Below are 17,202 nucleotides of genomic sequence, written 5' to 3'. Positions count from 1 at the left end.
GTAGGGGAAAAGTGGAGTGGGAAAGGAAGATGTTAAATAAGAGATGGTTGCAGGAGTGAGCAGAGAAGGAGAGAGAGATGGCGATAAGATGGAGAGGCAAAGAAGAAACAGGGGAATTATCTTGTGTTATCAGGAGGGCGCGCTTATGGAAGAAGAGTGGGGGAGGCAACCGCAATGTAGAAGCATGGGTTTTTCTCTAAGGGGATCATGCAACGGAGGCTCTTTGGGTATAACTAGTGGCCCGCACAGACGAGGCACACGGCACAAATGAGCAGGGCGCACGGCGAAAGTAATGAGCGCAAGAAGAGGGGCAGAAAACCAGACAGCCTCGAGTAGATTGTTACTATGTTGTGTGTTTACTATCGTGNNGCTGAGTTTTTCCATTGAATGTCGGCCACAGTATCTGAGACAGAGAGAGAGAGAGAGAGAGAGAGAGAGAGAGAGAGAGAGGAAGTGAGCTTGCTGCCTGTCTTTAGACACAGGATGTGCCAAGGCCTGTGAGCTGAAATACCAACCTTTACTGTTCTACAAGGTGAAAGAGTGACAGCCGCACGACACCTCCCACGCAGCAATTGATGCACGTCTATAGATATCAAAATCTGATCAAAAATTTATTTTCCCACAGAATCTGTAAATAGCTTTCGAAGCATGTCCCGTTGCTTAAATCATCCACTTCATCCTGATATATGAAATGCAGAGATATTATTTATCTTAAAATGGGAGAGTACCTCTGTCGGAAGCACATCTGACAATGTAAAGCTGTCACACTCTTCACTGCGTGTGATAATCCCTCCATCTCTCCATCCACCTGATGTTGTCTCTTCTCATTTTTTCCTCCTTTCTGTTTTTTTTTTTGTTGTCTTTATGTCCCGTGTTGTGATTGTTGTGTTTCGTCGAAAAAACTCCCTATAGAGGAAACTCCGCTGGGATATGTGAGCAGATTCGCTATGATTTCTCTTTTCTTTGCATCTGGCTAGTGTGTACTCAGTGACATAGTGGATACTGTAGTGTCAACATGACTGCATCACTGAGGATTTGTAACAGTGTGTTGCTCTAGAGCCAGGGTAGACCCAGCTAACTACATATTCAAACCTAATGTTAGTGTGTGGAGTCCGAGGGAACTATTACAATAGTAGAGACCTATTGTGCAAAATGTCCATCATGCATATATTCATTATACACAGTGACATTTCCTTCCATATACATTATGTTAATTTAACAACTGATCAGCTTTAATTTATTTTCCATTATCACGGCCTCTGCTGTTGTAATTTCCCACAGAAATACTCAGGCACTGTGAGCTTTGCAGTTTTGTGCTTCTGCCTTTTCCCCAAGCCATCCTATAAAGTGGTTACACGATACCATTATCTCTGCTCTAACTACTCCTCAGAAGTTCTTTGTGATATACTTTGTTTTCTGCATGTACTTACACGTCGGTGTGGGTTTGTTTGTTTTCTGAATGTGCATACAGTACGCGTGTGAACGCTTGGGTGTAAACCTGCACACTTCATTGTAATTATGTGCATTGTATTCATGCTTCTGTCCATCTTCCCTCTTTCCGCTGCTCTCACCCCGCACCACCCCCGCTCTACTATTTGTTGCCGTGGTTACAGAGCAGCACTGGCTTCTGCACACCAGGCCCAACCCCTCCCCCAGACCCTCAGTGTTCTGGACAGCACACCCCAGGTTAAGGGCATGCACACCATCATCAGGTATGAGCTAAGAAATCAACATCTGTTTCCATTAAAGGAGAGAAAAAAACGGTTGTGTACGAAAGCTGCCGTCATCATAAATCCTGTACCGTTCTTTTGTTCATGACCACATTTAGAAACAAGGAAACCAGCCGCGATGAGTTCATCTTCTACTCCAAGAGGCTGATGCGTCTGCTGATTGAGCGAGCACTCTCCTTCCTCCCCTCGCAGGTGATCAACACCTATTTATACTGTTAATTATGTCACGGTGCTGCATGAAGGTGCTGTAATCTTTTGTATGAAGCAGGAGATTATTGACTATGAACCATTAGATATCTGGGCGTGGATAGAGACAGGAGAAAGAAAGGCTGATATTGCCAATGGGTAGGAAGAAGCTGACAAAGCAGCAGAGCCACATACAGTACAATGTGTGGCCTTGAAATGGTGAAAGAGAAACACAAATGGGAGCTGAATGGAAAAAGAGTAAGTGCTTGTATTTGCTGAAAAGAGAGTCGGATGGAAACGTATTGAGTCACCACAATAGAAAGTTTCCATACCTTAACCATAAGATACAGCTTAACACACATGAAATGATTGACTTCTAAAGAACACTACAGTGCTGTGATCAGCATTGTACTCACACTGTTATGATTTTTTATATTATCTCAGGTCCACTTAGTGCAGACCCCCCAGGGAGAGGATTATGAAGGCAGGACTTTTGACGGGAGGAGGGTGAGTGAACTCCATTTACTTCCTGACGACCTTTTTTTAATTTTAAGGACCATTGAAAAGAGTTTTGATGCAATTAACCTCTGTTTTAAATTATTATTATTATTTTACTTTCCATTTGTTTTTCTTTAGATCACAGGCGTGTCCATCCTGCGCGCCGGGGAGACCATGGAGCCCGCTCTGAGGGCGGTGTGCAAAGATGTCCGCATCGGCAAAATCCTCATCCAAACCAACCAGGACACAGGAGAACCAGAGGTACAGATTCGAAATATGCAATTTGTGTGAAACATTTTGCATTAACTTCACTTTAATTTACTTTCATTGTCCTTTTTCACATATGGAAACTTAAAAAAATCATGAAAAAATGATTTAACAATATTTTACAATGACTTTCTTGCAAAGTCATGGTCCTGTTGTTCCATCCTACTTTTTGCTCATATCATACATTAAGATGTAGCTACAGGATAGTACTTTTAATCCACTTCCTGTTAAACATTTTCAGCTTCATTACCTGCGTCTACCAAAAGAAATCAGTGAAGACCACGTGGTCCTGATGGACTGCACTGTGTCCACGGGAGCTGCTGCCATGATGGCTGTGCGAGTCCTCCTGGTGGGTGCGCCTGATTGGTCACAAGTCTATGCTGCTTGCAATGAATCGCTTCCCTCATGTATTCTTTAATCACGTGTGTGTGTTTTCATTCCCAGGACCATGACGTTCAGGAGAACAAGATCCTGCTCGTGTCCTTGCTAATGGCAGAGATGGGAGTCCATTCGGTGGCGTACGCATTCCCACAGGTCAAAATCATCACCACTGCTGTCGACAAGAAAGTCAACGACCTCTTCCACATCATACCTGGCATTGGTGAGTAATGTTGAAATGAAGATATGCTGTTATTGCATTATATTTACTGTCTTTCCCCGCATTATCAATACTTGATGTCAATTATATTTCAGTTTAAATTAACGCTGACGTTCTCTCTGTTGTAGGAAACTTTGGGGATCGATACTTTGGAACAGATGCACCCCCCGACTGGAGCGACGAAGAGATGGATGAGCCCAGTTATTGATTGCATTTTTAGCAGTGTACTAAGTTATTAGGTGATTCAGAGCCGTGCATTTCGGAGGACAGTATGAGGACGTACCCTTTGCTGCTGTTGGGCTGTAACGTGTCCTCCAAACCAAACCAGGGGCCCTGACAAATCAACTGAAACAGAACAAAACATTGCTTTGTACAGTCACCTTGTTTGAATTTTAAAGTATATTATTTTATCTCATGTAAATGCTGTTGTGAAGTGAGTTATTTTTACATGTTGTCCAAATATTTTATTTTACTTTTTAAATTAATGCAATCTCTGAAACTTGCTGGCATGTTGCTTCGAAAATAAATCTTTAGCCTTAAGCCGTGTACTGTAGACGACACACTGAATGTGAATTTGCACGTGCCGTAAAAGGAAAAGACATCAAGCTTTTAAGGTTATTTTAAACCATATACCTTCCTCACAACTTTCTCAAAAGTAAAATCGGAACATGAACTTGTGTTGCTCAACTTCCATCGCCGTAGGCACTTTCTGAAGACCATTCGATCGAAACAATGCGTGGGTGTAGCCGTCTTTCTTTCAGCTCTCTGGTTCACACTTTTTCCACTTTGTGAATGCTGACCCAACCAGTTAGGTTAGAAAAGCCTTTTTCATTTTACAGCCAAAAGTATGTGCTGTATATTTATGCAGCATATCATTCATTTACATATTTCTATGTATAGACCTGACCAGTCAGCAGGCCAGTTATGTATCTTTTTAGCTGCAATGAAAATAGGTCATCTGCATTCAATAAAAACCGATTTAGTGTTTATTTCAGTGCAACCCCTCCTGATGAATGCCTCTGTATGTGCTGCAGTAGCTGGCATTCGTTGGTATAAAAGGGGGCTGTTGAGTCAGGGATGCATATGAACTCAGAACATCTACATGTCCTGTCAGTGCCTGATATTTATACTTAGTATAAGTATTACAATTAATGAGATCGGTCTGTTAAAGTTGGTGCCCCTTTATTTTGTTTTAAATGTTTGCCAGGGTTTGTTCGCACTCCACAATGTTGGTTCATTTGGTTACTGTATTTGAACTGTTGCAATGAGAAAGAGGAATGTTGAATATTCATTTTGAAATTGAAATGTAGTTTCATTAATAGGATCTTCAACAAGTTCACAATTAATTATAATTATGATGTATTGCATAATTTGTTTACAAAAAAATCATTATATAGGCCTTTATATATAAATATATGATAATTTAAAAAGTTATTTATTTTTACTTTTTCTTTTTGCATTTCTTTGACAAAAAAAAATGTACACCCTTAAGGGGAAACAAATACAAACGTGAAAATGCAACTTGTAGCCAAGTTAGCTACAAGCACTGTTACTACTGTCAGCTCACCATTAGCATTTCTCCATGCAGTCACCTGCCACTGTGCGCCGGTTACTGCTGAATACAACTGTCAGTGAGACATTGAACTGAACATTCATCCATTGTGTTTGCAGCCTGTTTGACTGCGTGTTGTTATGTGTTTACTGCTGCTGCATGTTTTTATATGTTAAATAAAAGTGCAGTTTAGCTTTTTAAATGGCTCAACGTGTATTATTTAATTGATGTCATATTTTCAACAAGCTCACCCCAGTTAAAGTCTTTTGTGTCAGTTAAAACCATGAGGTCAGGGTTATTAAAACACACATAGCACTAAGCGTATACCTCTAACCTCTATATTGTTTCCCTTCATCAAACATTGTAACACCTTTAGTTGAAAATGAACAGGAAGGATATTGTGGTTGTCCTCTTCTCATGGAAAGGAACCTTGATATCTCCCATCACTTTCCATAATTATCACTCTGACTGCTGTCAAGACGGCCGCCACGGTAACGTTTGATTGACACACATTTGATGAGGCTGATGGACAATTACAAACCAGCAGCGTATTAGGCAGATATTGACCCACAAGAGGCAGCTTTCTTCACAGGAAGGGGGAGTGAGGATGACACTCAAAAGACGTGCAAGATCTAAATTTATCAGGAAGCTCGGCAGAAGCATTTTTTATTCTTGTGCTCTAGTTTAATCCAGAATTAAATATGCAGCTGTCGTACAACTGAAAGCTTTTATTTTGTTGTTATTAATTGTTTAATGTTCTTCAACATTGAAAATGGCTGACTTCTGATGAAAATATAATACCCAGTTACATTAAGGCAAGGCACATTTATTTATACAGCACCTTTCAACACAAGCAAATCAAAGTGGTTCACAAAAAAAAAGTAGATGTGCAGTGCTGGTGTAAACATGTTATAAAGTGATATTTTAAAACGTAATAATTAGCTGTCTATTTAAACCTTTGTTGGCGGCTATTCATTTTTCAGTCACAACATGTATCACTCCCTCGTCACCCAAGCATAATATTTCTACTCTCCATTGTTTGGTGACATTCCTTAAATACTATTTTAATTCAATGCATGTGTACTTTATTTCTTAATGTCAAACTGCATGAAAACATCCTATTTGGTCCTTTGAGTGGAGATGTCAGTGGAAAGTTTACCACCAGCACTGACAAACAGGAAGGTGGTTGGTGTGTGTGTGTGTGTGTGTGTGTGTGTGTGTGTGTGTGTGTGTGTGTGTGTGTGTGTGTGTGTGTGTGTAATTGTGTGAGTTGCATCCTTATTCGTAGTTCAGAACACGATGAGGTCACAGCTTAGTGAGGGCAGCAGGAGTGGCCTTTTTTCAGCTCAACAACCTGCCTCTTTTTCATCCTCCCTTCAATAGCTTGGCTCAAGGTTGATCTGCTCTCTTCCTGTGCGCCTTCTTTTGCTCTTGACTTTTCAAAGATGAAGATTGTTTCCCTGTCTGCCTTCACTGGGTCCGAGGAGTCAGAGGGTCTGCCATGTGGGTAAGAAGTACACAGAGGAAGCTCTTAGAGAGAAGGAGACTTCACAAACTTGCCACAATCCTCCATTATTGTGTTGATTGGTGCGAGATGAAAGGGAGGAAACATAAAACATAACTTTGTATTTATGGTTGCTATTTGCTTGGTTAATGTGCTATCTGGCAGAGAGTGTGTCTAGATTGTTAATGTTGAAGTGATGGTGTGAGTAGGCCAACACAGCAGTGGCTTAATGCAGAGAGTTGAGGATGAATAATTCAGACGGTGGATTTCTGAATCATGAGAGGAGGGTTTGGATTAGTCTGCTGAAAAGGGTAAAGTATTGTCTCTCCATTGCTCCCCTTTCACTCTCGCTTTATCGGTGTGTTTGTGTTCTCCTGTGCTCTCCATCTGCATAGTTTATCATGAGAGTTACATTTCTAAGAGACGGGGCTATCCTCATAAAGTCAGGCCAGGGTGATTTAGATATTTTTAGTATGAGAGGCAGTGTGTGCATTAGGCTGCGTTCGAGAAGTGTTTAATTGCTCACTGAGTGGTTTCAGTGCATTAGCTAACAACAGAGAGCCAGATGTGGTGTTATTTTTGAATGAGAGCATTTACACACAGCCTTTCATGTATTGCATTGTTGACTTTATGAGATTAAACCTAATATATTGAAGTTAGATTACATTTTAGACTGGGAACAACACCTGTATCCTTCTTTGAAGATAAACGGGATACATTTTTTACAGCATAATGTGGAAATATAAAACCAAAATCAACCAGAATATTTCAGTTGTTGCTTTAAGTAATGTTTTTTAAATTGTATTTTTTACATTTTTTTTTTATCTAATTGGTTGAATTTTTTTTTCTGCCGCCAAAATTCTAACATTCAAAAACAGTCTATTTTGGTCACAAACATAACAAACCTACAATTCAGCTTATTTTAAGGAGATACTGTTGTTACATTTAAAATAATTAGTTAAAACTATACTATAAGTGCGACCAACACTATTATGTTAATGTTCTTTCTTTCTTTTTATAAAGTTGTGTTTGTTCAAATAAATGGTATTGCATAAATTACCCAGAAGACCACAATTATGTCAAATGTACATATATTACATATTTTTAATCAAGTTATTTTGTTTTTGTCGAAGGAGTTGCGCTCAGTGTGGACACTGTGTGCCGAGGCTCGTGGAGTCCAAAGTCCGCTGTAATTCTTGAGTAGTTCTTCGAGGACTGTCCTACCTGAGAATGGTGATTTCAGGCTCAATCTCAGGTTCGTCAGCCCATGAAAAGCTAACTCACGCCAGCAGATTAGGACGAGAAACACCAAAAAAGAAAATCTGCCAGGACTGTGATGATATGCATTGTGTTATAAAATAAGCAAAGATCTAAACATCAGATAAACAACCTGATTAATAATTAGTTTACTGTGTAATTTCTGAATATTGCATTCAATATCTAAAACTTGTCTGACTTTATTGTCAAAATATACCTTTCCGGTCCTTCTAATATATCGAATGAAATCAAATAATGCATATCCAAACAATGTGGCAAAAATAATTTCTTCCACTTAATACAAATGGCAATAATATATCTAAATGGCCTTTGAAAGGGGCTCTTATCCTCACACTGATTTCCCAGGTAAAATATTAAGACACAGCCGCAACAGTTCCCCGAACATATCCCCAGTAGAGGGAGCAGTGTACACACTAACCAGAGAGCACAGGCTGTCACTGATGTGAACATTACTTTAGTTATTTTTTATTTTATTTCAAAGCTAAATCACCTCAATCAACCATTCAAGGATTTTTTTTAAAAATGTCTTTATGAATGGCTACATAATTACTGAAAATGACTGAAAGAAGGATGGTGAAGGTCACCTCACAAGCTGCTTTCACATCGTAACGACACGAGGACAGAGCTGAAATCTGATGTTATTTTAAAACACGACTTATATTTTATTATATGTACCCACGTTTTATGATATATTTAACCTGGTTAACATTGTTATTGGATCATACCTAAGAATAAAGCTGGTAATTCATTCTGCTATTATTATTATCTTATTTGACATCTGCAAAACAAATAATTTATGTTAACAATCACAATTTGTCAGACTAGAATAAATGATGAATGCCAAATAAAATACCAAATACAGGATGAGAAAGTATTTCTATGTACTTGCATTTTCAGTACCTTCATGTTTTCGTACTGATGAGACATGTTAGTGAATAGAAAAGACAGGCTACCGGATATTATAATCCTTCATGGAGAGATACAGTCAATGTATATTTTATTTGGTTCCAGAAACTAATTTCAATATTTTATGCAGCTATTATTTATATATCATTGTTGTGCATAGATTGTCTGTGCCGAAAAATATAAAAGCTTAAATAAATGTTAAAGAATCTGAGAATTTCTATTTCTGCCAGTTAGTAACGCAAATGTAATTCAACATGTGCTTAATCATCCTGCATAAAACACAACCCTAACCCTAAAATGTAATAAAACTCTAGGAAACACAATAATTATTGTCGGGTATCTTTTCTCAAAATTATCCAAAAATAGTACTGTCAGATGCACCGTGGTATTTGCAGCATCTCGTAACACTTCAGTTTCCTTTTTTTCTCTGAAAGCCGACTTCTAGATTGTTCTGGTCGCTGTCAGCCTGGGAGATTAATTCACTTTGTGTCTTTGCTTTATGAACTGTTTATTAGAATAAAAAAATGATGTGAAAATGATTTACCAAAGGCATTGAACAAAGCGGCATTCAACTTTAGAAAGCACACTCTTCTTTGTTTTTCTTGTTAGATTTGTACCTTGGCATCTGCAAAATCTTTCAGGAGAATATGTGGCAAGCTCTTTTTCACATTATGACCTTTCACTTAGATGTATGTATAAATCAAACGTTAAACTCACAGGTGTCAAATTTTGTACAAATGAAATCCTTTCAGAGTTGTTTTAATTGAGTTTGATAACGTTTGCAGTTCTGTTTCCTACTAACTATCAATGCAATGTTTCCATACCAGATAATAAGAGCGCTTCACTGTTACCGTATTATGTTACTCCAGAAGCATGTTATATTTAGACATGTCAAAATCATACAGTTAATGGTGAAAGGAAATAGAAAATCCAACTTTTGCGTCTCTGACAATGTTTCTTTTTTATCCAACAGAGCAAAGTTGAATAGAAGGCATATAATATTTTTCTGGAGAGGGTGAAAATGTTTTCTGCGCCTTAAAAACAAACATGTGCTTTGGGTTTATTAATGTACCACAATGTCCGCCATTGGTTTATTGGCCCATATTGGTTTTCAGTTATTGTTTTAACTCAAAGGTCTTTATGAAAAGGGTCTAAAGAGACAGCAGGTGCACCCTTTCACACCGCAAATGAAGTGTCGCTACCGTTGTTATTTTTGTTTCCCTACTATGAACCCACATTATCTTTTATTCTGGTTTGCAGTAATCAAATTAAAACAACTTGGTTAAATGTAAACGTATTCACAGTAGCTTTCTGTCACTGCAGGCAAACTGATTTAACAAGCACAAGGAAATGGGTCCTGTAGAAAATGGACAAGAGGAGTGTGTGACCCCGGTGACCTTTCTTTCATCGGGGTTAAGGGTCAAATTGGGATCCAGCTCTCTGTGGAGAGATTAAACCCGGTCACCAAGGTAACATAATGGGCAACCTGGATGACCAGGGTCACATCGGTGAATGCTGACTCAATGTATATTACACACTGGCTTTTATCGTATGGGTGAAGAAGGGAACCTGCTTATTTCTGTCATCTGTCTGTATATTGTTCAATTAAAAATAAATGTTTTTAATATTGGAATGACTACAGTCTGTGTGCGTTTGTGTGTGAATGTGTGTGTCTTTTCACGCTAGCTCTCCTGGCTTTAACCTTTGTTGCCCCACAGCGTTCTGTTTGTGAGTCAGCGGACAGGGGGTTGAAGGGTTTTGAGCTTGTCGCCCGGGGTCAGTTGGCTCCTATGAATGAGTTGAATGAACATGTGCGTGGACAGAAAAGACAGATCATGGTGGCCAAGTGTGAGCCAAGGCGGCTGGCAAACAGCGCAGTCTGAGCCTCGGTGAGGATGTTCAGGTCAACTCATGTCACGGAAGAAAATAAAAAGGGGCTCGACTTGAAGGAATTCAATTTTAATCATATTTTTGCCAAATTATTGCTGGCTTATAAACAAAACACATTATCAGATTAAGGTTGTTGCTTATGGGCACTTACTATAATACTCCCATGTCTTAGAGGCTTTTGTCATTTAATAAATTGTACTTATTTTAGCCCATTGCCTAATTCATTTCATTTACAATTGAAATAGCTTAAGATAGCTTTTACTTGAGAAGTAACAGCTTAAGATAGTTCATATATCACAATAAACGTTTATTCAAACTAAATTACATTATATGTAACTCTCGTGGTGATGGATTGTGTGTGTGTGTGTGTGTGTGTGTGTGTGTGTGTGTGTGTGTGTGTGTGTGTGTGTGTGTGTGTGTGTGTGTGTGTGTGTGTGTGTGTTAGAGGGTTGAAAGGTGTGGTGTGAGCTGAGGTCAGTTGGTTCCAGCTCCGAAGAGAGCGCCGCGGCCTTGGAACAGAGTGGGGGTGGTTCACTTCCCTTTTCCCAGCCCCACGGCTTCCTGTGAGCACTGTAACCGTTAACCACACCCTCCTCCTCTGGCCTACACCCCCTCACACCACCACCACCACACACCAAGCCCTAGAAAACCCTCTGCTCATACACCTTCTCTCCCCTCTTTCTCCTTTATTCCCTGGCCAATCAACACAAGCACACACTTCAACAATAGTCCTCTTTCCTCATACTGTAGTGGTCACACCTCTCTCTGACAACAATCTCTCAGTTTCTCTCTGCTGCTCCGTGCCTGACCTCCCCGTTAGCCAACTACAAGTTAACACGAGTGTAAGCATGTTTGTGCTTGACCCAGGTATGTCTTCGCTCCTGATGGGAGTCCGGTCAAATGCCAGTTTCTCGTCCTCAAGCATCTCATTGAAAGATATTCTAAAGATCCTGTATCTGCTTAGCAACTGCTGAGTCACAACTGAAAGGTAAGCAGATACAAGAAATACATTTGTTGTTGTTTTATTCTTATAAGTAGAATAAAACAACAAAAATGCCTAAAAGTGTGAAGCCATGTTATAGCCACGTCTGAATACACCTACAGTACCAGCATCTCGCTTTTCTCTCATCAGACATTGTTCTGCGGCAGAGGAGAATTGTGAACGAGATCTTGTGCGTCAGTGTGTGTGTGAGTGGGCGTATATAAGCCTGTGGTCTGTGGAGGGACAGTAGAGATGTGTTGCAGAGTGTGTGTGTATGTGGGGGGGTGTATACATTGTGTGTGTGTGAGCTCAGTTGGTAGAGGGTGTTTTGGGGGCTGGGAGGGGGTAAGGTCTACTCCTCAAAAGGGAGTGCTGTTCCCGTAGGGGGGAGGAGGAGTGAGTGTATGTGGGGGAGTAAGTGTGGGGGCAGTTAGGCCATCTGGACTGTGAGGAGGCTGAAGAAAAGGGAGAGTGTGTGTGTGTGAGAAGAGAGAGAGAGAGAGAGGGAAAGAAAGAAGGAGGGAGAGACAGGATGAGAGGAGAGATGGAAATTGAGGGTGTGGGAGAGAGGATGGCGGTACGTGAAGAGCAACAGAGGCAGGAATGTTGGTTGTGATCATTACGCAAAACATTTCCACCGAAGTACTCAACATCCTGCAATATCTATTGATTTTCCTCGATGGAGACACAATGAGTGTGTGAAGGGGCATCTGAGCATAGGATAAGGAAAAGACGTTTGTGTTTCAAAGCCTCAAGGTAGCTCTTTCTATATAGTACATTATAATGAGTAATTATCTGTATAGCATTAGATTGCCAAAGTCATCCCACCATTATATTGGCAATTTTATTTAACCCTCCTGTTGTCTTCGGGTCAAATCTGACCGATTTATTATTTCATGAATCATAACTTTTTTGTTTTACATTCAATTGCATTAAGGCTTTATGATATCCTTCACAGTAGAAATTTGAACATATAAAATAGCTGATCACCACTTTCATTGCATTTTGGATGATTTAGTGAACTTTGTAACACCCATGGTGTTCCCGGTCAAAAATGACCACCAACACACACACACACACACACACACACACACACACACACACACACACACACACACACACACACACACACACACACACACACACACACACACACACACACACACACACACACACACACACACACACACACACACACACTAAATGTCCCCCCCCCCTTAGTGCCCAATCCCCCCATGTGAATCACACCTGGCACACGCAATACATGTTCAGTGTCTATTCTTTGTATATTTACTGCAGTTTTTCATTTATACCAGTAGTCTGATACAATATTTACAGTTTGAAAGGGTGTTACATGACATTTGGTGATGATTAATGGTTTTTGTGTTAGTGTAATAGCAGTTAAAACAGGACACCAAAGTAAGGGGGGAAAACGAAGACAATAGAAGGGTTAAGTAAAGTGTGAGTATGAGTTGAAGTGCAGATTGAACAATGTTAGACCTTGTGTTTTTATTGGATAATGTTAAGTATAATGCATAATGATATTTAAGTTAATAAAATGTTTAATTAAGAAACAAGTTATCTTCACACAGACTTAATTCCAAGCCAATATTTCTCAAAATGGTTATGAGAATACATCAATATTTCTATCAATATGTGTATACTCTTAACACCAAGTTCATAAAGATGTCCCAAAAATGTTCAGATGCCTCAATAACTCAGCTCACAGAGGACAACAAATAAATGGACACATTGGCCTATATTCATTGATCCATTATGTGAAAATGTTAGGGGCCAAAGCTAAACAATTGAATTATGTAGGATGATAATTAGTTGAAATGACATTAAAGTATACCCTTATAACTTCCTCATAAGGAGAAAATACACACTTGTAAGAATGTCAGGTGTGATTCAGCTCAGCCTTTTGGCAAGAGGACTGTGAGCTAAAAGACACTGGCAGGAACAGGGTTAGCACTTTACACTTAACACCTTACTTAATTAGGTTTGCATTCAATCTTGCAAAATAAGGTAGTGATGGCGAGATGAAGCCTTATGAAGCTTTGAAGCTTTGAATCTTTTCCAGCCAACTGGTTCGCAAAAGGGTTCATCTCATGAGGCTTCATTTGAACTTTCTTATACCGAGTTCCCAATGAGTAAAGCCTTAGAATAACTCTAAACAACGAACATGAAATCATATTTTCATGTAATCAATTTGTATCAATATTGTACAGGCCATAAGACTATTAAACACCTGAACTTAACACCTGAATTTATTCATGTATTTATTTATACATTCATGTATTTATTTATACATACACATTTTTTTTCATATTTATTTATTATTTTATTTATTTATTTCCACATTTATTTATCTCTACATTAATTTATTTGTCTATGGGCCCGGGTACAGGAGGGTAATATGAGTGTTGTGGTTCCACCGATCTGAAGCACTACCTGAGCAGTCACGTGGTATCGAGGGGCAACGAGGCTTCGTTTGTCATCGATGACGTCACTGGCCTAAAACGATACAAGCCTCGATACACGCTTCATCAAAAACTTCCTGGATTACTCTAACCACGCTCCGAAGCCTCGGCACAGTACGTAACATCACTAAAATAAGGTGGATTAAAAAGGTTGTTTGTGATTTCAAACAAATCATTTAAAGCATTATGTTTATTCACCTGGTTGATTGTGTGGCTTTTAGTTACAGCTTTCACACACACCAACACTCATTTCCTTAATTACTTTCTGGCAGTGGCGTAACACGGTTGTGATTGGCCCCGTTGCAAATATTGTTTTGGGGCTCCCCCCCCCATCGCCCAAAACATAAGCGCACGCTGATGCGCTCACACATACACGGACACACACAACCACTCATTAGCACCAAATGTAGGCTATCAACAACAGCCTGCCCTGGCCTCAGACCTCCACAGCCAGACAACGGCACAGCGAACTAATCACACAATCACTTTACAGAATTAATTGAGATTTCGATGTATGACAAAAAAAACTGTCTAAGTTCGTCAGTTTAGCTGTTACATCTCTTTGTTCTCTCTTGTCCTTTCGCTTTTGAGCTTTCTTGTGCTTTGGTTTGCTGTACATTATAAATGCAATCTACTGTATTCCATTTTTTATAATGCTGCCGAAATTGCTGCTGCTAGCTACAGTACCTATCTTTTGAGGTTGATTAAACGGTTCGCTCGTCACGCAAGGTATCACATGACATGAGAGGGAGCAAGGTAACTGGACAGACTAATTACAAATACATTTAGGTTGCTTCGTCACTTTGAAGACTGCGTGAACCGGTCAATGCCATTGGGGCCCCCTCTCTGGGCCCCGGTGCACTGCACCGGCTGCACCGTCGATAGTTACGCCACTGCTTTCTGGCCTTTTTCTGACTGATTTCTAGAGTTAAAGGAAAATCTGACTTATGTATCTCATGATATTCGGCCACTATGTATATGTTCCTTGAGTTGCAAGTTAATCATAATGAAAAATAGCACATTTAGAGATGTGGGATAGGATTACTTAAAAAAACATGGTAGATGTTCCGGGGACAAATATACCCAAAAACTCTCAATCAAAATGAGTTTCTAAAGTTGATGCATTAATTGTGTCCCTTACCTGTAGGTGCAGAACCATGCCTCAAGGTATTACATTTTCCATCAGATTATTACTGTGTGTAATTTAGCCATTTTTCGACATTTTGTACACTCTAAAAACGAATTCAGGCGACCTTTCACCTCCACTTAATTAAATGCATGGTTGCAAGATAAAAATGTGAGTTAACTGATTTAGATAAACATTTTAAGTTGCAAACATTAATTTATAAGTTGTGTTGACGTAATAATGTTGGTAATTACATCAACTTAATATTGTGTGTAATTTGAACTCTGATTTCTGCGTTAATTGACTTAAAACAAAATTCAAGTTGTAGTAAGTAATGCAATTGGCTTGATAACTTAATTGTTCTACACCTTGAGTTAAGGATTTCAAGTCCACTCCCACTTACAGTAACATGCCTGGACAAGTTCCGACAGTTAAGCCAAATAGAAATATACAAAGGACATTTTAAGGTGAGTGTCATCTTTTGTCATTCAAATACAGTAGATAGCCTTGTAGTTGCACTGTATAGGCAAATTGCTGTTTGACCAAAATTAGCAGCCTTTGAACTGTGAATAGTTCTGTGAGAGGATACAAAGTAGTAGAGGCTACTGTGAGGGTAAAAATACTTTGGTTACTATTGTGATATAACCTTTTATTAAAAATGAATCTCGGTGAAGCAGATCAAGGACATGCTTCTTGAGGTAGGATCGTTATTTAGAGTTGTCATTGAAATGCAAGTTGTTGGCAGTCTCCCATTCAGATATTATTCATTTAGGTAATTTCTCTTTTTTTCCTTTTTCAAAAATAGCACAATACAATTGAAGTACGCAGAGAACTATAGCCATCCGCTGCCTTTGTCGTGTACCTTGGAGAAAAGGAAGAGGACCTTTTCAAGGAGTTTAGCGACGTAATTAAAAATCTTGAAATAAAATAAAATCCATGGGCACAGTGACAAAAGCACTGCTCTCTGTCAGTTACATTTTGACGCATATTGCACTTTTGGCCACACCCCAATCAATAATATCTTAGCAACATTCAGCATGGATAGGTGTTGACAGCAATGACATGGGAAAAGGATTGTGTACAATTTGAAAAGTGGTCCACCCCAGGATCTGACAACTGGCAACCATCGTGGTCGAGGGAAACAAATGAATGAGCAAGCATTCTGCGTTAAATGTGTTCATACTGTTTGAAATAATGACTGTCGGCAGTGTAAACAGCTTTGTTAGATATTTTGTCAAATTGATGTGTGTGATCTGCAGATTGGTGGCCATTGATAGTTTGTTACTGTAGTTTTACAAAAACTGGTTTTAAATATGCAAAGGCCTCTAACTTCGTTGTGATGGCAGCATTTATTTGCTGTGTCCCCATTTCCCATGGTAATATGGCTAATGTGTTTATTTATTATTTGTGAGCCAATTTAAATTTGTGTTATTTATCTTTTTTTTNCACCTTGGCCGCCTCGTGCATGGCGGTCCATCGCTTCCCGCACACCTGCTCCACCCAGGTGTCGTGAGCCACCAGCAGCTCCGTGATCTCCAGAGAGGCGGCCTTCACCGCTGTGAAGGGAGGAACATTTTTATTTCCAATTAACTTATAACTAAAGCTGTTGATGTATTGTGATTTTAAAAAGGTGTCTATTATCATCTGTGTTAAGTTACGCTTAGTTCTGCAGCTTAACGTTGCATTCGGAGAAAAACACGGAGATGTAATCCATTTAGCCAAGCCTGGCATATTTTATTATAAGGGCTGCACGCATCACTCTCACGGGGACAGCCTCCACTGGAATGAACTGGTTCCACACACACGTGGCAATCAAGAGCTGTGATTAGCCTATAGGAGGCAGGCATGCATCCTATACCCCTTGTCCTTGCGCCTCACTGTGGCACAAGCACAACATTGCACATCACATGGAACAGTACAGTACCACATACAAGTGAGGACATATATCCCATCAAATCTCAACACCCCCACTTGTTCTCAGGTTGTTATAATCTTAAACAAGAAAAACAAAACCATCAGAAAAAAAATCGGCCTCCGAAAGATTAGTCGGCCGAAAATGGTTTAAAAGGGGCCCTCTCGCCAAAGTTCTAGCACGAAAAAAACTATCACCGAATTCAGGAGACAGGGGTTACGTTGGTCAAGCTAAGCGTGTTGTTGTGATGACCGTAATCAAAACGCGGCGCAGAGCACGCGCGCGGCGGA

At 39.6% G+C, this 17,202-nt stretch overlaps 1 protein-coding gene across 1 annotated transcript in view; it reads left to right on the top strand.

Annotated features, from left to right (window-relative positions):
* The window catches only part of LOC104941619 (uridine-cytidine kinase-like 1), a 15,108-nt gene extending 10,071 nt beyond the window's left edge, over window positions 1–5,037 (top strand). The window contains exons 8-14 of the mRNA XM_010766754.1: window positions 1,614–1,712; window positions 1,829–1,922; window positions 2,361–2,423; window positions 2,553–2,675; window positions 2,923–3,030; window positions 3,126–3,282; window positions 3,408–5,037. Of these exons, the coding sequence (XP_010765056.1) occupies window positions 1,614–1,712; window positions 1,829–1,922; window positions 2,361–2,423; window positions 2,553–2,675; window positions 2,923–3,030; window positions 3,126–3,282; window positions 3,408–3,487 (724 nt within the window). The 3' untranslated portion in view covers window positions 3,488–5,037. The remainder of the gene's footprint in view (window positions 1–1,613; window positions 1,713–1,828; window positions 1,923–2,360; window positions 2,424–2,552; window positions 2,676–2,922; window positions 3,031–3,125; window positions 3,283–3,407) is intronic.
* The last annotated feature ends 12,165 nt before the right edge of the window (window positions 5,038–17,202 follow it).

This window comes from Notothenia coriiceps, unplaced genomic scaffold (genome assembly GCF_000735185.1).
Source record: "Notothenia coriiceps isolate Sejong01 unplaced genomic scaffold, NC01 NC01_scaffold00000312, whole genome shotgun sequence".
In the NCBI taxonomy this organism is placed as follows: Eukaryota; Metazoa; Chordata; class Actinopteri; order Perciformes; family Nototheniidae; genus Notothenia; species Notothenia coriiceps.
Note: the sequence above shows the minus strand (reverse complement) of the source record. Positions and strands in the feature narration are given on the sequence as shown.